This window comes from Dermacentor andersoni, chromosome 2, assembly GCF_023375885.2.
Source record: "Dermacentor andersoni chromosome 2, qqDerAnde1_hic_scaffold, whole genome shotgun sequence".
NCBI classification, from domain to species: Eukaryota; Metazoa; Arthropoda; class Arachnida; order Ixodida; family Ixodidae; genus Dermacentor; species Dermacentor andersoni.
The window spans coordinates 38,842,854-38,867,716 of NC_092815.1; the positions used below are offsets into that span (position 1 = coordinate 38,842,854).

A 24,863-nucleotide genomic window follows, 5' to 3' on the forward strand; every position below is an offset into this window, starting at 1 on the left:
TATTCCGCAACACACAGCGGCGCATATAATGTCGACGTGTCCTTGGATGCGCAAGTGCATGCGGAGCCGCTCTTACGAAGCGCACTTCTTCGAGGGATTCATGGCGGTGCCCGCGGAGCAGTTGTACGCGTCCGCAAAATCGCCGTTGTTCCGCAGCGCGACGATCCACTGTCGTCCGGCTAGGAGGGCGCTTGCCGTGTCGAGCCGGCCGCTGTTCTCACACGTCTGCAACATCAGGTAGACGAAGAACAGACGGGCCTCGCTGAGCACGCGGCTGCCTTGCAGCCGGAGGGCTAAGACCCTGTCTGAAGTCCTTACGCTCTTTTGGAAGTGCGTGTAGGCGAGCCGCACCGCCAAGGAGTCCCTAAGCGTGCCAAAGGAAGGTTGCGCTTTTTGGGCGACGCCGAGACAGCTTTCCAGCTCTTGTAGCTTGGTCCGGGTGCCATCGGTAAGCCAGTGGTCCGTTATGTTGGTCGAATCTGCTTCGCTGAGCAGCGCGTCGAAGACGCACCTGTGCAGACGCGGTGCCGCCCGCGAGAGCTGTAGAGCGTCGATGGTGTGGTCGAGCGCGTGCGTGACGTTGAACACCAAAATGGGCACGTAAATGGTCCTGGTGCTGTGCTCGTACCAGCACTCGGCGCCGAAGGCAGGGCGCGCCCAGCGTTGGGCTGATCCGCGCTTCAGAGCGTCGACGAACGTGTACTCGTAAGTGGCCACGTACGAATCGAGAGCTTTCCTGCTGCCGGTGATGGGGGGAGTCTTGTCGGCGAAGGAGTCGACGAGTGCGGCATCGGTCAGCCAGTCCGGCCCGAGCACGCGCAAGTGCGTATTGGAGATTACGTTTCGGATAGCGGCCTTGGAGCCGTTACCGAAGTACGAAGAAGCGTTGATGCCGCGCACGAACTCGGCGATAATCTCGCTGGTCAAGTCAACAAATCTTCTCACGGATACGTGAAGTTTAAGGTCAGTGAATAGCGAGAAATAAACTAGTGGAAACAGCGCCTTCTCGACGACGCGGATGCACAGCTGCCAGCGCGGCAGCGAGCTCCGACGCTTGCCGTAGAGCAGGGCTCCGTAGAAATCGGTCAGATCAGAGTGGGGGATAAACGGAGATGTCTCGATCATCAGTCGCACGCCGAGGTAATTCATCACACTGTGGGTCTCGGCGCCCTTCACGATCTCCAGCATTTTGTTTACAAAAGCGGGCGACTCGATCAACACGTCTGAATCGGCCTCGCTGGAGGGCGTTCCTTTTACTCCAGCAAACACTTCGGCGACGAAATCCAAGACCTCCGGCACCGATCCAAGGACGTAGGGTACGGGTCTGCTCTTCTCCAGCGTCAGCTCGGCCAGTTTCTCGATCTCTGTCGCCAACTTGACGACACTGAGCGCGAGAGACGGCGGCAGGAAATCCTTCCTCAGTGTCTTGGTCGCCGAGAAGGCAGCCATCGTGTAGAGGCGTACCGCTTCGTTGATGTCCACGCCGCCCTTCGCCGTCAGCAAGTCGGGAGCTCCGACCGACACGACGTCCTTGAGCGCCCAAGGATGGTAGCCGACGCCAGCACTGAGGAGAGCGCAGCTGCCCGTCTTGCGAAGCATCTTCGCAGCCGCCTTCCAGACGGATATGCTTCTCCGCACGGGAGGCGTGAGCGGGAAGCCCTCAAGGGACACGTTGAACATGAGCTCTAACAGCGAATTCCAGCCTTCGTCGTCCGTGCGCTTCACGTCCATGCACTTCCCGTAGAGGTCTTGCAGCGGCTGCAAGCTCCTGGTGGTCTGGGACGCGTTCCGAAGCATAGCGCGCAGCCGTTCCTCGAGGTAGGCCGTGTAGTCGTCATCGGAGGAGACGGAGTAGTCTGCGGACGGCGCTGGAAACCGGCTTTTCCAGCGACGGCAGACGAAAGCGTAGAAATCGTCGCACGGATCCACGTTGTCCCAGGAGAGGAGCCCGTCGAGGTACATCGCATTCTGGAGGCAGCTGGCAGAGGTGCAGGTGGGCAGCTCCTGGACCGCCCCCGCGCGACGACTGGAGGAGGTGGAGGAGGCACCGAGCGGGTAGAACAGAGCGGTGAGCACCAGCGCAAGCACGAGGGCGAGCGCCATCACCAGGGGATAGAGGAAGCTCTCCCTGAAGACCAGCGGTCCCCACACCTCGTGAAGAGAGCCTTCGTTAGCTTGGACGACGGTCATTTCCGGCTCCTGCGAGCCGGGGATATCCGAGGAGTGGCAGCTTCTACGGCTAGCTTGCACGGCAGAACTCGTGCCCCTGCTGCCTTTCTGCTTCCTCATCCATCCTATTTGCAACTCTTGCTCTTCCACAGCATCGCCCATTGTCGAACCAGTGGATGATCGACTTTGTGCCTTTGTGACAGCTTGTCTGAATTGTTCAAGACGGGAGCCCCTCCTGGTGGTCGAATTAATAAGCGGAGCCATCTCGCACGCTGGCAACGTCTGTCTGTCACCTGACGGCCGCGGCTTCTTCAGAGGGAATTGCACGTCGAAGGTGTGCACTTTTGGGCTTTGGCCGCGGGAATAACGCGCGGCTTGTTCGCCAAGCGTTTTCACCGGTCGTTTTGGCAAAGCCCCTGAAGCATCCGTTATCACCTTCTGCCACAATTGACTGTTTCCGACCACGAAGCTGTCCCCGCTGGCCCGTTTGGACGCCGGTTTGACGGTTGCTCCGCCGTTTCCGCGAATGGTCCCACGCCCCTGGCCTTGGGCGCTTGCTACAGAGCCGCCTTTTCCCGCAGTAGTCGACCTACTAATCTCCGTGGTGCGTTTTGACGGTGAAAATTCTCTGGGCGGGTACTGGAGCTCGAAAGTGATCATGTCGCACCCGACGTCGTCCGTCGAGGGCAGCTCGCGTTCTGCGTCCCGTCGCTTCTTCGTCTCTAGATCTTTGCCGGCAGTCGATGTTGTCGGGGCGGGGCCTTCTCCCTTCCGTCGCAGGGCCGACGAACTCTTGTTCGGCGACCCCGAGGCCTGTGTCGATGAGGCACTTGACTCCGCGGCAAGTGTGCTCGGTGAGTTCTCTGCTGCCACCCCCGATGACTGCACCGGAGGTTTTCTCGCCATCGGAGTTTCGCTACGCTTGGTTGTCGTCGTCGTCGTCGTCGTCGTCGTCGTCGCCGTCAACATTCCATTCTCTCGCGATTTTTTTTCGGTTTGCGAATCCGTCCCCTTACGTGTAGGCTCGGCATGCGACCCGCTGCCTGGTTCGCAAGACGCGACGGAAGGCTCCTGCTGGTGTCTTAGCGGCGTCGTTGACGACGGTGCACCATCGTCGGGCTTCTGCCAGTGGTCTGTAGGAGCGTCGCTGGAAGAACTCACGTTAAACGTGACTTCTGTCTTCTTGATGTGCCGCGAGGCGTTGGCGTCGGGTGGCGCTGGATCAGAGGAGGTCTGCACCTCGCCACCAGAAGACGGTTCGCCCTCGCTCTCTGAGCTAGCCATGACGAAGCGGCAAGGCGGTCCTGTCTGTCGGTCCTGCCTCAGTAGAACGCGGATCTCCGCGCGAGCCTGTGCGCGTGCGCACGCGGACGTTCTTCGTCGTTTTCGGAACCAGCAATTAGCCAGAGAGAGAAAAGAAAGAAAAAAGCCGAGAGGTCAGCCGGAAGAGCGTAGAAGAGCACTATGGTCTAAATAACAGACCATAGTGCTCAATTTGGTGCGCATATGTCGACTTAGAGAGAGTCGAAATCAGCTTCTAGTTCAAATCTAGTTCAATCTAGTTCAAAGGTTATAATTGTGCCGTCTGCCACAGCACACTTCTAAAAATTTGGTGCAGCTAAAAAAAAGGAAGGAAAAAAGGAAAAAGCCCTATGTAGTGACAAGCGTAGATAGTGTTCACATATCGAATATATTGCATCTAAAGGGGTGCGCGCTGTTGAAACGTTGCGAAGAGTCGGCAGAAGTCGTTTAAAGATTACGTATGGAGATTTTTTTGTTGTTGTTGTACGTATACTTGCCCAATTTTGGAGTCAGTTTGCGTTTTTTTTTTAGCAGTCCTGCTTACATAATTCAGCCTCCTCTTTTAGAACGCGAGGAATTTATCTTATGCTTCAGGCTTGCAAAATTTGAAGCGAATAACATTCCATACATCAGGAGACGCGCTTGCCATCTCTTCACATTGGCATATCACGCGCTACCGATGTGTGTTCGTTGGTGAGCCGGCCAAATTTCTCTTTTTCCGAAGGTCTCACAACTTTTACGGCGCGCTCACCTGGGATTTCGTTCTGAAGCGTCGGGCTCCTGTGCTTAAGGAACCGTGATACCGCCCAGCGCCGGATAAATATTAGAGGATATCTTTACTGACAGGTGTGGGTGCTCCCACAGACCTTGAAAGAGGTGCGATATACACACCCGTTCTGTACCACAAAGTCCATGGATGTAGTTCCGTCTGGCAGAGTCGACACCTCCCAGGCTTATGTAACTTTCCTTTAACTTCGGTAATTATGCACTCATTCAATGAAGCGTACTTATAATGCGCAAGAGGTCAGACGACAGACGACAGAAAGACAGAAAACAGCGACTCCATGTTGGGTATAGGCGGCAGACTCCGGCGGCTGTGCCGTAGGCCAAGGCGCACAAGTAACGTGCAAGTAAGAAGCGTGAAAGCTCGGATTTGGTACTATGCGGCTTGTTTATCTGGGCCTTGGCGAAAAAAAATAATAATATCCATTCAAGCCCTGGATCAACTGGAGGTACGAATCTGACATGTCCTTTGGTCTGGCTTGGGTCTGAGCTCCTTCCTCCGGTGGGCATGCATTTGAGTTCATTTATTTTACGACATAGATGGAGTTTCACATAAATGGTTGGGACGAGAAAAAAAAAAGCTGCATTAGAAACAGCTTCACTAGCCCTACATGCTCCGTTCAATACCATTTTACGATCATAGATGCTGTTATATTATTACCATGCCAGTGTATCCGTTACCTAATAGATTATTTGCATACCGCCTTCGCGCACACTCAAGTATTTGAATGTGTGCGGCATGCATACTTGTTTTACTTCGAACAGTTAGAAAAAGAATCATTTTTAATACATCACTGCACGGGAATTACTTGCAAAGGCGGCTCTATTGTATGTGTGTGTGTGTGTGTAAGAGAGAGAGAGAGAGAGAAATAAAGAAAGAAAGAGAAAGATATGTATATATATATATATATATATATATATATATATATATATATATATAGAGAGAGAGAGAGAGAGAGAGAGAGTGTGTGTGTGTGCCTTTTCTCAATAAATAATTTTTCTATCCCTCCCGCTTAGTGTTCAGAAAGCACTGCGCGCCCGTTTGGCGTTGTTAAGAATGGCCGTACGGGGTGGCAACGTGCCAGCTTTCAGCCCGCTGCACGTGTTCCAAGCCCACCAGACGGGGCGCCCTTCGGAGAACTGCGAAGAGCCGGCAGCCACGTGGCGCGCGATCAACTCAGGAAATTGGTACTTGGCCGAGCCATCCGGGACAAAGCAGAGTTCTACGAAGCCCTCTGACGTCGGCACTGAAAGCTGGGCGGTACCGGGAACTGTCCGGCCTTTTCACCTGTGTGTGAGTGCAACACGAACATTTCCGTCCACGAGGCTCGAACGTGTGTGCCTTTGTGTGTGTGAGCCATACTGCGGGGCGGCGGCAAGTTTACAATGATTGGACGAACATTCCCGACCATTCGTGCTCCGTCCACGCCGAACGATGACGTCGAACTATGACGTCAAGCGGAGAGCTTATAAGCAGCGTTTGCCGGCTGCTAGAGTGTGCTCGTTGTCGGGAGCTGAGTGCTCTGTCATGCTCGAAATGTAGTAGTGAGCTGTGTGCTCGTAAGCTGTTTGCTGTATGTTAGTTTTGCGGGCTCCATATGGGAGTCGCGCTAGACTGCCAATGTATCTTGCTTAAACTGTTAATATGTAAATAAATCCTGCTCGCCTAGCCCTGTCGTCCCAAGTTCATCTCTACAGCTACGACTGCCAAATCTAATAGCGTGCGCACTTGCGGTACTCACGAAACTACGTCGGTAACCGTCATTTGTATGCAGTAATGAACTTGTCGTCATCATTGCAGGAGCTTCCATCCTTTTCAATTACACGTGCCAGAAATATATCGCTTAAATAGCCATTGCATATGACAGGAATGCCTAATGTGTACAATCAATGGCAGTACTAGGGTGTACAGCCTGCGCCAAAAGTTTACGGGACGTGTGATCTGAGAAAACGCTGAATACTACCTGAAGCTGGGCACGCAGCCAATCTGCTCATTTGCGCCTCGACGAACTCGTGCGTCTTGCCGATCACGTTGGCAATTTCAGACTTGCGTACGTGAGCGTACGTGACACCAATACATTGTTGCGCTATTTTGCTGGCTGCACTATTTTACTGGCTGCGTGCTAAGACGACTGAAATTTGCCTTTTTCGCGGAGTCCGCATCCCGCAAGCTTTCGACGCCGATTCTATTCTACAAACCATGATCACTATACTATCGCCGCCTGGTATACTAACGCACCCTCACCTTGGCTTCGCCATGCGGTATTCTTACAGCTTACTCGCCAGAGTGACCTTCAAAACTCTACTTTGTGCTTGCTGTAAAAAAAAAGAAAGCTTGGATTTAGTTCAATCGTGTTGAATTTGCCGTCGCAGTTTGTTTTTAAATTCGTGGATGCTACCTCATGCACCCATAACTTTACGACGGCGTTAGAATTCTCCGCTTTTATTATGGCAAAATATAGTTTCACCAAATGCCATCTGCTATCGTGCAAACCAATAGGTATCTAAAACAGACATTGACTTTCCGAACCCGTTGTACGTAGACCGCTCCCGAGCGAGCATAGTACATAGCGCCAACAGCGATTGTGTGAGTTGTCGCTGAATCTGTCATCTTCCGCTCATCTGCGCCTCGACGAAGTTCTGCGCCGTGCCGATGACGTTGGCAATAGCGTTCGCTATCTCGCCCAGACCTGCGTGGATTAGAAAGAAAAGAAAGGCGAACTCAGTTCCAGAGGGCGGCGAGAGAAGAAGAGGGGCGTCTTTATTCCCCCATGCGCTCGACTACAGCACGTAAACCTTCAGACGCTCCAAAGTACCAAAGAGTGGGATTTGTACCAGGATATCCCAGCGTAATCATTAAATGCTATACCCTTTAGGCTACAAAGGTAAGCATCCTTACCATACTTTTTTCCATGTGCAATTGCTTTGAGATTGCTTTGAGACTGTTGGTGCGTGTACGCGTCACTCACGTCACGTAGCAACAGTTTTCTTTCCTTGTGCTAGGGCGCCCCGGATTTTCCAATTTACCCCTCGCGGCGGCTAGCGCCTTGAGACGCTACGTGTCATTTCGCAGTCTTCGCGATCGGATCAATTCACGCAGTAAAAGTGGACGTGTCATCGTTGTTGTCGTCAAGCGGTTCTCGTCGCCGTCGTTGTCAAACTGCCTTCATCGTCGTCGTCGTGCCGTCGCCTCGCCTTTGTCGTCACATACTCGCTCTACACGAACATGTTGAGTCATCTGGTAACATATTGTGGAACCCCAAGCGATGCTAGATGTGCCAGTTACATCCAAGACGCTTTGCATAACACTGATGCTCACAGCGTGTGGGATTTGCATATTTATTTATTTATGGTGTCCTAAATGGTGACCGTCATTAAAAGATAAATTTGTGTGTCGAGTACTTTACGCGCTTCGTGTTAAACAAAGAGAAAAAAAAAAGAACAAGAAACATATGTGGTTTATGCAGGACATTGGTCGTCGCAAGAATTATAGTATTATTATTATTATTATTTGAAGTGAGAAACATAAATAAGAGAGTCGGACACAAGTCATTCAGTGAAAGCCAGTTGGATCTCTATTCTTCAAATTTGTGCCGTAACTGTACTCACCGTTTAACGTGTGCGCGTTGGTTGAGCAACACCTGTGATTACAAGGTAGGTTTCAGCAAGAGAAAATTAAGGCAAGAACATTGTGCAATTTCTTTAGCCTTGTGCGTAGCGGTGGACACATTTATTGATGCGAAAGCATCAAGCGCCCCATTGAGCAAAAAAGCCGGCGTCTGTAGCAGCGAAACGGCACCTAAATTCCCATTGGTTGCCACGCCACGTCACCTAAATTCCTATTGGTTGCCACGCCACGTCACGTTCGCGCCTCGGCGGAAGAGAGCGGGTGAAAGTGCAGAACTGCTGGCGCGCCAGGTGTTGCGTGAGTGGAGAGGGCATCGCCGCGACGCCACGCCACCCTCGGTTTCGGAAGCGTTGTGTTATCTCAACACCACCTAGATAGCACAAGACCTGTTCACTCCGATCCATGACGTCATGCCACCTGGCCCGACTGCTATATAGTCTAATGGGGATGCGCCCGAGTGAGCAACAGTGATTTTGACGTCATACCGTCACGCCAGCCTTGGCAATAGAAATTTCGGGTCAGGTAGCATGACGTCATGGATCGGAGTGAACAGGCCTTGGATATATATAGTGGTGCTGGTTACCCACGTGTTCCTTGTCCGCGCAAGCTCTCGCCTGCGTTCTGACTTCGCCTCGGTATCGCTATAAAGAAATTAATGTGTAAAAAAAAAACAGAACAATTTTGAAAGGAAGAACGTTGGCAGTATTCAATTTCGAACCTACGACTCCACGGTCAGAAGCTGAGTGTCTGACCCACTGGGCTAAACTGGCGCCTCCTAGATAGCAGGTCTGTGAACTTTGCTTTATGGCATCATGCTGCTTGGACAGAAATTTCTATTGCCAAGCCCGGAGTGACGAAAGCGGTGACGTCACAATCACCGCGGCTTACTCGGGACGTAGCCTCCTATATTTTAAATATGTGAGGCTGTGCTCGGGAGCGTACGCATTAGATTCTATGGCAGTCGGGAAAGATATCATGACGGTGCTTAGGCATCCTCGAATTTTTATAAGCTTTCTTTTTCATCATTAACTTTTCAGCGCGAGAATTATGCAAGGACTACAGGGAGTATCACGCGACGCGAGCGCTGTCTACCTATTGAACGTTTATTTTGAAGGAAGATACAAACGCAACAAATGATGCACCTTTGCATTGAGCACGAATTATTTCAGTGGAAGGGAATGCGTTACAGGCGGAAATCACGATAAACAGTATTGGAGGGACAAGAAAAATATTTCTTTTCCGCTTTTCTGCCAATCAAATAGCCTTTGGTACGTGCCGCGGTCGGCATTATAAGTAAATGCGTTGAAACCCCGGTTCGCTTTCATGAAGATAAACAATTTTTTTTATTCTTTACTTACTTCGCCTATTTCGTACAGACACCGTTAGAATAAGCTTCGGTGTGACAAGCGCAAGACTACAGGTGTGCGTATTTCAAGTAGCCACCACGTCATCTTAGAACATGCATGTAGAGGCAATTTTAACGCGAGAAAGGTCGTAGAAATTTTGTCTCTGGCGTGTCATACTCCGCGTAGAAAGGGGAGTTCGCGCGTCGCGTACGTTGTCTGCTCGTACACATTTGTCACCGACGCTGTCCCGTCTGTTTTATTACTTTGATTCAGCTCCTACATAGCGTGCCGTCGCGTCCGTGAAACAGACACAAACGTGAATTACCGGAAGCCTTGTCGACGAAGTCAACGCGCGCCCTGAATCCCTTTCCCGTGTTAGTCCTCTTGGCTCCCATGATGAGCACCATCTCAGATGTCTGCGCCGTCATCGTCTCGTTGGGCTTGATCTCGCTGCCACAGTACCTGCGTCGACGATGCGCACGGCGTAATAGCCCAACTGTAATTTTCTTTCTGGCACCATCAAAGTATAACGATGACGTGGGCGGCATTGACCGACGCGATTGCCACAGAGAATTGTCACGCGTTATATAGCGTGTCCAACTTATACGCTACGCCTGAAACGTGAGCACAATTACTTATAACGGCGCGCATGCTACAACTTGTTAATGAGTTTGCCGCTTCTGTGCGCTACCGACTACACGTGCGTACCCAAATTTAAACTGACGAGATTAATGTGCGTCTGTGTAAATGTATACTTGCCACTTGCGTGCGCCTCCGACATCCGCGGACGTTGTCTCAACCGAATATTTTCGAAGGAGACTTCCGGCTTTATAGACTCGCTGCATTTTTCTTCTTTTTCAATGAAGTACACAAATCCCAAAGTGTCATCTTTGTTACGCTAGTACGCTGTGCTCGATACTTCGAAATTTTTATTTAAGCGTGGGAAATTTAGCGCCAAGCCAGTATATATAATATCGTTTATTGATGCGCCGCTGGGGCAAGTTCTCTGTCGTGTATTGTGCAACAAATCAATTACTAATTGAGCAATTACTATACTGGACAATATTTTACTCAAGTAACATTTTACTTTGTTTTGTACGAATGTACCGTTCATGGCCAGAAATATTTTTGAAAAAGCAGACAAGTTATAATTTTTCTTAATGCGGATTGTTGTTGGAGCTTTGTGTGGCTAAGAGCAAGAATGAAATAAGTTAGTTAATTTTCTTTATTTTTTTAAATCTGTTATTGATAACCAAGTTAAGAAGAGTAGTCGTCACCAGCAAACAGCGACAACTGTAATCTAAAAGAAAAAGTACGCATTATCTCTAGGATCAAGAAGCATCCCGGATTTTGCCAAGAAGCTCCGTGTCGGAACAGCCCTGGAGACCTCGCTCTTTCTATAGACTCACCGAGGCTGCTTAGTGGCTGTGGTGTTGGGCTGCGAAGCACAAGGTCGCGGTATCTAATCCCGGCCACCACGGTCGCATTTCGATGGGGGTGAAACGCGAAAACACCCGTGTGCTTAGATTTAGGTGCACGTTAAAGAACCCCAAGTGGTCTAAATTTACGGAGTCCCCCACTACGGCGTGCCTCATAATCATCGTGGTTTTGGCACGTAAAACCCCATAATTTATTTTGCTTTCTTTCAGCCAGGGGAAGTGCGCAAAATGCACACTGGACATTGTGCCATTAGCAAGCGTTGCACACGCCTTAATTTTAGACTTCATTTGTTTATTCTTTTTTTTTTTTTGCTGCCGCGGACATTAAAGCCTTCACAAAGGAAACAAAGTAGGACGACGAGTCACGCGATCAACTTGAAGCCAAAGAAAGTCGGCCCAGCAAACCATCATGTCGTGGTAGGGTTTAGTATATCCCGCTGCCGCCGCTGAGTGCGCGGTTTTCCGAAACGACAACGGGTCCCGCTATATAATGGTGCTTCATCAACGTGCCGGTATATTGTTGTATTTATCTTGTTCGTTGCGACGTGCGGGTTGGGTTTATAAACCCAACCCGCACGTCGCAACGAACAAGATAAATGCACACATCACGCAGAAAGCGGTCGAAGCTGCACAACCCTATATCGGAAGAATATATGCAATGAGCACCCGAACCAAGCGCGCATCGATTAAAACCTACCAAGAACCAAGCATATACTGTGCCGAGACCGGCGAGCGAAGCCGAGCCTCGAAGGTCACGTGTTTGGCCGACTTTTGGAGCCACGGAAGCGAGGAAAAAAAACCGAAGGTACTCGAACGGCTTTATGGAGAGTTAGTTTGCGAAGGCTGGTTGGGTGACGTGATGTTCCCGCCTTTCTACAGCGAAGCTGTATATGACTAGAATTCCGTGCATTTTTGTTGTCCGTGAACAAATACCATCATCATCAATGGCTCATACCCCGTTAAGCATTCATGCTCCCGTAAGTAAGCAAAAAATGCAATGGCTCATAGCCCCGTAAGGCAGAGGCGACAAGCACTCAGCAAAGTGAAGCGAACAGTGCTTAAGTTCTTCCTAATAACGTGTACAATATACATAACAGCATGTCGAAAACTGTCATCATCAATGGCTCATACCCCCGTGAGCAGTGGTTCATGCCTCTGTGAACAATGACTCATACCTCCGTAAGCAAGCAAAACATGCAATGGCCCATAGTCCCGTAAGGTTCATGGCTACTCACTTTGCGTGAATTAGCTGCAATGACACTACCCCTGTTTTCGTTGTCGGTGATTTCAATGTGGATGTGTCGGTACCAAAAAGGGAGCGGTTTACGCGTTCGGTATGGTATGGTATGAAAAACTTTATTTTGGTCCTGAGGGATCAGTCTGGGACTGATGCGGGCCGCTCCCACGTCGGTACAGAGAGGCCGAGCCCCTCTGCCATCACACGGGCCCTCTGGACAGCCCTGAGTTGGTCCGCCAGCACTTCACTGTGCAGCATGCGCTGCCACCACTGTTCACCTCGAGAGCCATCACCGGCCAACGCCAAGCAGCGCCACAGCATGTGTTGTAAATCGAGCAAACCCCCACACTTACTACAATAGACTGAAATCCCGCAGTCCGGATTAATTTTATTCATGATGACCGGGTTAGGGTACGTTCGTGTCTGCAGAAGCCTTAATGTAACCGCCTGCGGCCTATTTAATTTAGGATGTGGCAGCGGGAATGCCCTGCGCCCTAAGTAATAGTGCTTGGTGATGTTGTAGGTTAACAGTTGGTCCCTGTACTCAGGAGCGGGAGATCCAGCCCCTTCAGGGAGTACACGGCACACTAATCCTCGTGCCTCCCTGTGCGCCACCTCGTTGAGGTTACGCGGGGCTCCCTCCACTGTCCCCATGTGCGCTGGGAACCAAGTAACTGTATGCGAAGTGATATCCCTACCCTGTAGCAGTCTGTTAGCCGGTTTCGCAACAAGTCCTCTCGAGAAGGCTGTGATCGCAGATCGCGAGTCGCTAAACACCAAAACTCTTCTTGAATCAATTAGTGCTAGAGCAATAGCCACCTGTTCAGCAACCCCCGGATCTTTGGTATAAATGGAAGCAGCATTTCTAACGCTCCCTTTGCCATCTACCACCACCACCGAATAAGCATTTTTACCATTAATCCATGCGGCGTCAACAAACGCAGACTGTTCCTCCTGATCCTTTGCCTCTCGCAACAAAGCCCTAGCTCTCGCGACCCGCCTCCCTACATTGTGCACGGGGTGCACATTCCGCGGAAACGGACGAACCATGATATTTGCTCTAAGGTTCACGTTCAACTCGTGTAGGGGCGCCCTATCGTACGACACAGCCACGGCTTCTTCAATTGACTCTAAAATATACCTACCCGCTGGTGTACCTAGCAACCGCTCCCTCTGCGCGGTACGTTGAGCCTCAGCAATTTCATCTAAGGTGTTATGCAAACCCAGTTGTAACAACATATCGTTTGACGTAGTCATAGGCAGACCAAGCGCAGCCTTGATGGCTTTTCTGATTAATGCTTCCAATTTATTTTTCTCCCCCCTATTCCAATTTAGCATAGCTGCCACATACGAGAAATGACACATAATAAATGCGTGAACTAAGCGCATTGCACCTTCTTCTCCTAAACCCCTATGCCTATTAGAGATCCTTCTTATAAGTCTTATGGCCTCCTCCGTCTTCTTGGTAATACGCTGAATAGTTCTAATATTCGATCCGTTTGCTTCAAGTACAAAACCCAGGACCCTGATTGCTTCAACTTTGGGTATCACCGACCCTTCCCTAGTATGAATTCTAATGCAAGGCTCAACTTCCGGTACCCAACCCCTCGGCCTTCGACCTAGCTTCTTAGATTTGAAGATCAACAACTCCGACTTTTTAGTGGAGCACTTGAGCCCCATGAGACCCAGATACTCCTCCGTAAGCGTTACCACCTGCTGCAGCCTAGCCTCAAGCTCTCCATCACTACCACCGATACTCCATATAGTAATGTCATCCGCGTAGATAGAATAGCCAATATCCTGGACAGTGTCCAGTCTATTAGCCAACTTCGACATCGCCAGATTGAATAACATAGGCGAGAGTACGGGTCCCTGTGGAGTACCACAGCAACCCAATTTAAAGAGTTCCGACTTTATCTCCCCAAACCTGAGACATGTCCTTCTATCCGTAAGGAAAGCCTTGACAAAATGGAAAAGCCGCTGCCCCAAATTCAAGTCCGATAGCACCCGTAGAATGAAAGAATGTCGGATTTTATCGAAAGCTTTTTCCACATCAAGTCCAATTAGTGCCTTAGTATCCCTTGTCCGCCGGTCAAGGATCTGATGCTTAATCCTGATCATAGCATCCTGAGTCGAGAGGCCGGGCCGAAATCCTATCATCGAGTGCGGTAAGACCCCATTGCCCTCTACATAACGCGTTAGCCTATGTAAAATGGCATGCTCAGCGACTTTCCCCAAACACGACGTCAGGGAAATGGGTCTGAGATTTTCAAGCCCTATGGCCTTCCCCGGTTTGGGTATCAGAACAGTAGTTGCAAGTTTCCACTCTTCCGGGAAAGAGCCTTCCTTCCATAGGCAATTGATCTGCCGCGTAAGGAACTCAATTGACCCATCGTCTAAATTCCGTAGCATTTTATTCGTAATGCCATCCGGCCCTGATGCCGATCGACCATTAAGATTCTGCAGCGCCATCCTTATATCACTTTCAGTAAATTCCGCGTCCATAGCTGCATTTTCGTCTCCACTATATTCCCAAATCACGTCAGGTGTATCGTGCCAGGTCTCTAACGGAAGGTATCTCTCAGCCAAATCCTTCAGCAACTCCTGCTCCGTGGAGTCCCGACACGCCTGATGGACCAGCTTACCTATCACAGTCCTCTGATTAGACTTAGTGTTTGTCTCATCTAGTAAATGTCTGAGCAAACTCCAGGCGCCTCCCCTCTTAATGCGACCATCAATAGAATTGCACACTTCATCCCATTGCTGCTTGCACAGTACCCGACAATGGTCTTCAATTTCCTGATTAACCACTGCTATACGCTTTCTAAGCCTTCTATTCAATCTCTGACCCTTCCATCTCGCTAACATCGACTGCTTTGCTTCCAACAAATGTGCCAGGCGACTATCCATGTGTTCCGTGTCGATATCGGTCTGAACCTCTTTAGTGGACGCCTCAACGTCACTTTTAAGCTGACTAGTCCACTGTTCCAAGGTCAACTCATTTCCCTCATCTTCGATTCTCTGCACTCTTCGTTTCCTAAATGCATCCCAGTCAACCATCCTGAATGTGCGCTCCTTTTTATTAGCCACTACCAAAGTAATCATAAGTATGTAATGATCGCTACCAAAATCTATATTAGAATTGGACCAGGACGAATCCACCACCCCCCGAACAAAAGTAAGATCAGGTGTCGAATCTCTACATGTCGACGTGCCACATCTGGTGGGATACGAGGGGTCTGTAATCAGAGTTAAATTCAAGTCTAGTGCCTGCTGCCATAGTCTCTCCCCCTTAGTAGTGCTATAAACATACTTCCACACATGATATGGTGCATTGAAGTCCCCTCCAATAAGCAACGGTGCATCCTTAGCCAGATTGGTTGCCTTGGTCAAGAGAGATTTGAAACTCTGCTTCGTGTCTCGGGGGCTACTGTACGCGTTCTGTGCGGTAGACATATTTCTTGCGATGCCACACCGATCCGGCCTAACCGACCACCCAGCGGCGTAGGAGCATCGATTATACATTATCAAAGAATGTGATTGCAGTTGCGAGTGAAATAATGACCACCGATCAAGACAATAAATGAGTGTGCGTGCCTTTCGTCACGATGACCATCCATGAAGACAATAAATGCGTTCGTAACTTTGTTCAAAAGTACGTGTCACCTCCGTGTCGTGTGCTGAACCGCTTCGCTTGTCAACCACCTTCACAGAGTGGAATGAGTCATGATTTTTTATTACTAACTAATATATTGAAAATGCATATCCACGTGATGAGACGTATAAGCTTTTGCATAAAATGAACCAATTTTGCATCAAATTCGGGAGCTGAGTTTTTGCACACGCAGATTTGTTGTTTCCTTCACCCATGAGTGGGAAGCTCGAAACAGTGTTTTCCGTGACCGTCCGTCCTTTCCGTTACGCTGACGACGGAGCAACTGCCATCTTCAATTCTACTTTTTTTTTTATCATGTCGTCGTCAGGGAGGCTCGCCATCCTCAACTTCAGAATGGCCATTGAGCAAAGAAAAAGTAAACTTCGCCCTACCACCGCACTGCTCACGCCGTAGCGAATTGAGTCATATTCACATAGGACCAATAACTGCTCACGCTGTAGAAATCTAAGCCCCCGGCAAACCATATTATATAACGCGGCATTTTGAGCCACAAGGTGTTGTCAATGATCTGCAATGGCCTGTCTGGAAGGATGGTCCAATAAATGCTTGGGCGCTTAACACGAGCCTTTATCCGCCACCGGGGTTTGAAGTGGTATCCCTGTCGCTACGGGCACTTCGAAGCGGAACGCGCTATCCCACCGTGCTATATTTTTGCCATGTTTGCTTTTATTATATTTGTTCAATGTGTTTCATTCCGAACACGCTACAGTCGGTGGCGTCTGTGTGCACGGATTTCGGAGGCCGCAATTAACAGGCAATACTGTAGTAGCGGGCGAGGGTGTCGTTGCTCGCATAGCGAAATAATTGTTCTTCAGAAGATGACCGTGTCAGCAGTGAAAGCCTGATTATTATTATTATTATTATTATTATTATTATTATTATTATTATTATTATTATTATTATTATTATTCCTCGTGCGCAATGTTCAGAGGAAAGACTACTCTCGATCTTAAATTTGTTTGAGAAGACGGCAGAAATGAATTCAGGACACGTTGTGGGTATAGAGAGTAAAGCCACGTTGAACTTAAGCGTCAGATGGGTCAAATTTCGCAGGCACATTTCATACAAGTACCGAATGCAGTATTACGTGTATCGGATGGCTAATACACGAATCCCGTCAAACGTTTTTAAACACCCTATGCAAAGAAATGTATAAAAACCACATCTCATCGACGCCGCATCCTGTAACAAGTGAAACGGCTATATATACCTTCACTCGGGAGCGTAAATAAAAGTCCTTCTTTTCTCTCTCTCTCTCTCTCTCTGTCTACCTTAGGCGTGAGGACGTCTCGAATGAGCCGATGTTTGTGGCCAAGGAAGGTCGGTGTTGGGTGCGCTCACATCTTTCCGTGGTAACGGTCCCGCGTGCGAATCTCCAGGCGCTCTCGGGCGCACTGCCCGTTGTAGGTGCTAGCCGGGTGCTCCTTGGGCAGGTCTAGCCGGGGCTCGATGCTGAACTCCTCGAACGTCAGCCGCGGCACCTGGCCTACGGGTGCCTGCGGCGAGCAGAACAAGAGAGAGTGGCTTTCTTATACTGACTTTGCTGACATCACCCGTTTTCCCAACTCCGTTACCCATAGCAGGCGGACGAGCCATCCACTCTAAAAAAGCATAAAGAAAGGCAGATTTCTAAACTGAGGCTTACAACTACTACTGATTCAGGTATAATGTAAAGCGAAAAATGATGAACATTTAAAGTAAAAAGAAAAAAGAAGAAACGGGCAGCAAGTGACGGATGGCGCTTGACACAGTCAAGCGATATCGTCCCCTGCTGAGGTACGCCGCTGGGAGCGCTATAAAGCGTGTGTATGTACGTTGGTGGCAGAAAATTAGGGAGACCACGAACAACGTAGGCGTACAAAAACAAAGTTCCCAATAGTGGTTTGGAAAGTTTGATGCCAGGAATCTATCCATGCTGTAGCATCCATCCATAGCATCATAGCATGATGCTCATAGCATCCATCTATCCATCAATGCTGTGACGTTGCACAGCCTCCAGAACAGGCCCGCGTAACAAACCACGTTAAAATCTCTGCGAGGGTACATAATCGACTCGCCAACTTGAAACTTTTGATTGCACTGTCTGCGGGATTGGCCCAGTTGTTTCAGGAACTTTAACCGAGTTTTTTTTTTTCAATTGATAATTTTTGAGCGACAAGTTTACCGGTTATTTCGGTGGATATTGTTCGCTAATTTTGTTAATGATTAAACGTGATGTGACTGCAGATCATGCTAATTAAACACAGTGCCTTGCACACGGCCCCCAAAGAATAACAATGTTTTAGCGAACCAGTCAAGCAAAAACACGTGTCGTATACGGCGATGAAACTTCAAAAATTTGCGAGCTAGTGCATTTAATATTCGAACACAAATAGAATGAGACCTTATTTCTAATATAATACGGGTGTAGCGCTAATACAGAGAAAACAAAAAAGAAATGACGAGGATGCATACGACCACGCGTTACCACCAGTAAACTTGCAAAGTGGCCGCACCCGAAAACTACAAGAACCGGAGTAAGAGTTCCCTGACTATAATTCTCTGCAAGACCCCCTTCCCGCCTCTCGCTTTAGTCACAACGGCAGGTGAAATTTGGGCAAATATGAAAAAAAAATAGGTATTCCGGCAGGACTCATCTCACGATAAATGTCGACCTTGATGCAATTCGCATTGAAGCAATGTAGGGTTAGCCCTATTGCCACAGTCGAAACGCGCCATGTGTGAGGCGAGTGCTGCAGCTGGGCTCCTCGCTCGCAATTACCTTCAGACACGCTGTGCCATCTAATGGCGTCACCATGACGTTTGCGCACGGTACGTGTTTTAACATACATTCAGACAAGATTGTCTGAATAGTTATGTTATCGAAACAGGTTTGATTCCGCCCAGCACTTGACACCTTTTAAAGAATATTTTTTTAACACGAAAAATGTTTTATGCCGGGCTCCAGAAAATGTGTCTCATTTGCGTCACCATCATCACGCAAATGTGCCAGATGGCGATCCTTTGCAGTTTTGTGCCTATTTAATGGTCAGAAAAATAGGTATATAAAGCCTACAAAAGTTTGCTTCATAAAAGAAATTGTGCTCTTGATGACGTATATTCGTTACAATCTTGTAGCATTTGAGCAATCTTGTAGACAACATGGCCGGCAGCCTGGACGACTATAAGAGTAGTAAATATGCCAGTGCTTGGAAGTGTCTGGTGTTCTAATCCGATCTGCGTCTGCAATCAGTGGTGCACCTGGTGGGTTTTCAAAGGTGATCCGCGGCGGTTTACCTTTGAATATACGTGCGCGATGTCGCCAAATATGCCTTCGCGTCGGGCGCCTACATTAATATAGTAATATAGTAATAAACTTTAATAATAGACTATAACAGACTATAGTAATAGACCATACGGTCTATAGTAACAGGCCGTGATAGACTATAATAATATAGACCTTTGGTGTCTGGCAGCCAATGTGGTGCTTGCTTCGCCGTCCGAGCGCAGCTGTAATTAATACTCCATGTTTATGAATTTGTATTTGCAAATGTACGACAAAGCTGTCACTGCTTCTCAGAATATGCGCTTCACTTTTGTGTCATGACGAATTCATGTGAAAAGTAGCAACTTCTTTTTTATTTGCATTTATTATTATTATCATTATTATTATCATTTGTGATTGACGAGTGGCACATACGCGGTTACCCAAATGGGTGTGAAAGAGGTTAGATACAGACAAACATGCATAGCGAAAACTGGGTAAAATTCCCAAAGTATGCGAGTTGCATTAAGGAGTGTGCTAAACTGGGCTGGTCGGTACGTACATCGTTATGATGGGAACACACAGCGCTTATAAAAGACTTGACGGTGTTTCTCACCGTCCTGTATTAAGCGTTGTTTGTTCCCGTCCTAAACGCATTAAAAAAAATGTTTTTTGGGCAGCAGGCTGACGCGTGACTTCGACCTTCCCTGGCTCATTGCATTGGAGCGCATGTAGGCTCACAGCTGCGAACCGACCATCGTATAATAAATTTGCTTACACGGAACTTTTTGTTAAAACCCAATTCTGGAAAGACAAAATAAAGCAGCGGCGTACTTTTCAGTTAATTGTATTTTTGTTTTATACCGAAAACTTTATACCTAAACTATAAGGTTGCAAAGTCCCTCCTAGAGTTTGACGTAATAATTCTGCGGAAATCCGCAAGGTGGAGGGAAGTAATTAATATAGGAAAAATGAGACTTTGTAGCAATTACTACGGCAGATGTCTCATTTTCCCATGTATTAAAGTCCCTCCTACTAAGCAGGAAGCTGTGATCGGAACGACAGCGAAGATCGCACTGCGTGCTTTCTTCCGAAAGTGAAGTAGCAACGCAAGCCGGTGTTTAGTCAAAGTGGTTCGCCCAACAAACCGTTCCTTTTTCGATTTACTATACTGTGGCTCGCATTCTTTGCAACCCGCTGGTAATCACCAAACGACGAGCAATGGCGCCTAAACAGGTCGACCTATGATCTATCCAACATCCGCCGGTCTGCTGCTTTCGCTCGCAATATATGCCCGGGTTCAAGGCGACCACGAATAAAGTGGCCACTGCACGTTCCCTCTCAGCTCCGTCGCACCAACTCCGTGGAGTGCAGCCAGGCCTGGGCAAAGATACCTAGCAATTGTATGATGATACGATACAAGATACTCGGGCAACAAGTATTTGAGATACAGCTACAAGGTACTACCAGAATTATTGTATCCGATACGATACTTTCCATTTGTATCTTAAGATACTTCGATACATTCGCAGATTTCTTATTTTAGATCTATATAATGTAGCAGCAAACGCGTATGCACAAAAATGTTTGCTTCGAAATTTCTCGACTCTGACCAACGTTGTTTGGTTTGAATGAAATGTCTGTTACTATCTCAAAATTTTTGCCTCTCTAGCTCAAAGTGTAATATTTTCCTTCCGAAGCAATTTATTGGGGTTGCTTTAGCTACTGAACATGAAAGCTCTTTGTAGGCTGCGCTGTCAGCGATTTTTCATTGTCCCTTTTGTAATTGATGGTTGTCGCTGCTCTGCTTGCCGACAACCTAGCGGGTCGTCATGTAATTACAAGAATGTAAATAAGAAGCCTCTGCATGATGGCGCAAATACCGCTGTGGAGTTTTAGACAAATACCACTGTGGAGCGAGACCACGTGACTCTGTTCCACCAATAGGGACGCGCATACCTCATCGCCTGCCCTCGCTGGAGGGCTCTGGCGGAAAGATAAAAGAATGTCGCTGTCTTTAGTATTATTCAGGTGACTCAGTGGCAGCAGTATCAACCTTAAGAAGCGTAGTTCAGCCAACTTTTATAGTTTCGCACGGTGATGTTGCAATAGCAGTATCTTGTATCTTAATGGGACAGCCAACCGCTCAGCACTTGTATCGGGATAACCCCGATGATGGAAGGATTCCCTATCGTAGTGCCTAAAACGAGACACGTTTTTCTCATTAAACGTGGATTTATATTCTTAGTTACTAAAAATCACGAAAAATGTCTTTTGGTGCCCTACGCGTAAAAAACATGAAGCTGCATAAGAGGTCCACCACGTGACCTACTAGCGTACGCGGTTCCTGGTCTCTCTGTTAATATTGAAATGCAGTATAATTGTTAGTACTACGAGTTTTCCCTGATTTACAATGTGCAGATAAGCCTTCGTTTGTAGTGAGCAGAAAAGTGGCTGCCTTCGTTTTCGATGAGTTGGCTTGACTAGTCTATCGACAGAACAACGATGACGTGGGTCAGCCAGCCATGACGTAGGCGTGTACTTGAGGGAAGATGCGGTACAAATATAAGAAATGTGTGTACAACAACGCGAGCTTATTGCACCAGCTTTTTTATTTTCAAAGGTGGTTGAAAAGGTGAAAATGTAGGTGGTTAACCACAGTTACAGGGTGAAGCTACAGTGAAAGCAGAACGATGGGAGGCTTTCACAATTTCCGAAGCGGGCTATCGACATCGCTCTCACTTCTCAACGTTGCTGGAGAAAGGACTCTTACTTTTTTCAAAGGCTGCTCAGATCGAAACATTCTGCTTACCGAATATCCACGCCCTTTTGGAAGTAACCGCTGCACATCTAAACACTACCGAGGGTGGGCTTTGCGTTGCGCCATATAAACTAGGTCCTCGGAAATCGGTTGTCAGTCCCTGCAAGATACACGACATATTCTTTCATGTATCGGAAATACAGATACTGATACACGTCTTGCCAGACGCATCATCATACAGATACAAGATATCCAAATAGTATCGAAGATAGTACCTAAGATACATGTATAATGCGATGCTGCGCAGCACTGAAATGTGCCGCCAATCAGGACAAAGAGACGGAACAGACAGCTGGTACGTCGCCCGATGCCAGTACTCAGTTCCAGCCTTACATTCCAGTGACGTGGAATGTGTGGAATGGGTCACGGATGGATTTACAGTGCTCTATGAGTGAGCTGTTCCTTTTTTTCCTCCTCGACACGCAGCCGATTCGCGTACATCCCGCATTGCGAAGGCGCTTTTAACGATACCGCGGGACACTGGCTTCAACGACATGGTTTAATTATGTACGTAGTGTTTTGTGCGTTTCGTGTGTTTTCTACGTCTTTCTCATGTCCTCTGCGTGTCGTTTTATTTATCGTCCAGTTTAGCTGAAGTAGCATGCTAGGCGTGCCACCAGGCAAACCTCTCCTGTTTTCATTAGAGCTGCTCTCTCTCTCTCTCTCTCTCTCTCTCTCTCTCGTACGCACACGTGGATGGCCAGGACCCCTTGATTTTTGTTGCGCTGTGCGTGTGTCTGCTAGTGAGCGCTTTAGAAAAATGGCTTTTTCGGGCACAGGTTACCTGTATCCACCAGGTGCAACCTTTGTAGTCGACGTCTCTATTTGGAAAACCCGGTGTCTCGATGACCTCGCCGGGTGTGGTCACGTTGCCTCCGCATACGGGATCTCCTGCGGCATGTATAACAAATGTTTTGCATTAGGACACGAGCTCGTGTTATTTCAAGCTAGGTGAATCATTAATGTATCGGAGGCGCGCTTATCGTTTACAGTGATGTATATCCGCAGGTGCTTCGATGCCATACTTACAGTATAGCGCGCGCACGGTTATCTTTTGTTTGAACATTTGCGGCGCTGTTTTTCTTTGTTTGTTCTTTTGCTTTTATTCGAAAGTAAAATACTTATTCTGTCATTAACTATTTACGTAATAGTTTAACCCGCTTCTTCAGTAAAGTTTTTCATATTGTTTCATATGTTACATTCAGCTCAGTATGCTATGATTATATTTCATCAAGTTATAGCTTATATACGAGGGCGATTCAGAGAGTAATGCCTCCAAGCCAACAACTTTGAAATCGGGTGAGGTTGGAGAGTCGCTATGAAAAGGCGGGAAAGTATTCTCCCCTTTCCATGTATTCTCGCCTTCTTGATTTTTCGTGTCCTTCCTATGAATAAACCATTACTTGATAGTCAGCACCTGTGTTGTTTCGTCTTTCCGGGATTTTACAGCTGCGGCTGGTGCAGGTTTATTTCTTTCTTTCCCTTTTTTTTTTTCAGAATGTTGCTCAAACAACTAGGCCAAGTTCGCACCCTTTTGCAGTACTTTGTCGGCATTCCTGCGCACGAAGAAAATTTTAAGAGTACAATGCTCAAGGCGGTCCCCGAGAGTGTGCCACTGCAGGCCAAGATTGAGTACATCACTTGCGCTGCAGGATAGCCACCGGTTTCGTCACGTGACCAGCTGTCCGCACGTGCCCAAGGGCGGACAGCGCGTCGTGCGGGGGAGAGTGGTGGTCGCGCAGCAGCGGGACGCTCGCATACCGTAGTATGTGCCCGTCAGCTCCTCGCAGCGCTCGCCCGCCGTGTTGGGCGGGCAGACGCAGATGCAGGGCTCCTCGTCGGTCGCACCGCCGGGCTGGAAGAGGAAGCCGTCGTTCTCGCACTGCGTGCCGCGTCGGTTGGGACACAGATCTGCACGCAGTGTGCGAGACGCGCTGGTAAGTTCCCGTGGCATGTGCGCGTGTTTGTCCGTGACCGCCGTGCACCCGCGATTATGTATACGTAAAGAAAGTAAAGAGCGTGCACGACTTGTCCACGTTACAAGCACGTATATGTGGCGCGGCAGGGCTCGGATCGTTCCACTTCGCGGTAATATAAATTATGGCGTCAAAAGCAGACGAACGTGCAAGAGGATAAAGGGCAGTGCATCGGGCATCAGACGTTTAAATCGCGCGCGCGCGCACACGCACGCACACATGGATGCACGGAGACTTCAAAAAAAAAATTTGAAAAATAATTCAATTATAGAGGGAAGTATGCACAGTCTTAAATGTGACAAAAAAGTATCTTTCCTTTCTTTCTTTTCTTTTATTTTTTGCTAGAAAGGCTAACACAACTAAGTCGAGTGCGAACTGCGTAAAATAACTATTACTCAATTTATCTGATAAATATTACTGCTTTGACCCCATCCACAGAGGCTTGCGAGCACGTTCTATTCATCTATTCTTTCAACTCTTTTAGTTACCTTCTTGTACCGCAACTTATACTCAGCATATCGCTAATTGTTGAATATGTGAACATACATATAGCCGTCAATCAAGGGAAAAAAAAGTGCCTTCAGGCTACATGATGGTAACTACAGAGGGAAAAAAGTTGCAGTTGCGACCGAAAGGGCGAAGCATTGACGGTAACAGCAATGTATTAGGCAGTTACACGAAATAATGTTCCTTGTTTTCTAGGCCGCACAAATTGCAGTAAACATGTGGATGTGGACAAGCATGGTGCCCATGAATTCTGGGGCTTTACGTGCCAAAACCACGATTTAAATATGAGGCACGCCGTAGGGGGGGAGGGGACTCCGGAATAATTTCGGCCATCAGGGTATCTTTAACGTGCCCCTAATGCACTGGACTCGGCCGCTTTTTCATTTCGCCCCCATCGAAATGCGGGCGCATTTAATCCCATGACCTCGCGCTTAGCAGGACAACACAATAGCCGCTAAACCACCGCGGCGGGTAGCATGGTGTCATGGTGTCAAGACATGCTTGTCCCAAAGTGAACGCTTCGTGCTGCCGCTCACTTGACTACTTCAATTCTGCAGCGTCTAGAAAACTCAGAACACGCACCCTCCAACACCTCCAACACTAGGCGCGCGCGGGAAGACAGAACGCATGAATTCATCAGCCATCTCGGCTCGCCAATCGTGGTACCTGCCGCAGATGACCTCCAACATACGGCGTGTGGGCCGCATACTCACTCGCTCTCGCAGCCATTGCATG

At 48.4% G+C, this 24,863-nt stretch overlaps 1 protein-coding gene across 1 annotated transcript in view; it reads right to left on the minus strand.

Annotated features, from left to right (window-relative positions):
- Positions 1-6,681: 6,681 nt before the first annotated feature.
- Positions 6,682-24,863, minus strand: part of LOC126542634 (blastula protease 10-like) — a 34,748-nt gene continuing 16,566 nt past the window's right edge. Inside the window, exons 3-7 of the mRNA XM_055077401.2 lie at positions 23,407-23,556; positions 22,430-22,536; positions 16,922-17,076; positions 9,554-9,690; positions 6,682-6,944 (exon numbers count right to left, since the gene is read on the minus strand). Coding sequence (XP_054933376.2) covers positions 6,862-6,944; positions 9,554-9,690; positions 16,922-17,076; positions 22,430-22,536; positions 23,407-23,556 — 632 coding nt within the window. The 3' untranslated portion in view covers positions 6,682-6,861. The remainder of the gene's footprint in view (positions 6,945-9,553; positions 9,691-16,921; positions 17,077-22,429; positions 22,537-23,406; positions 23,557-24,863) is intronic.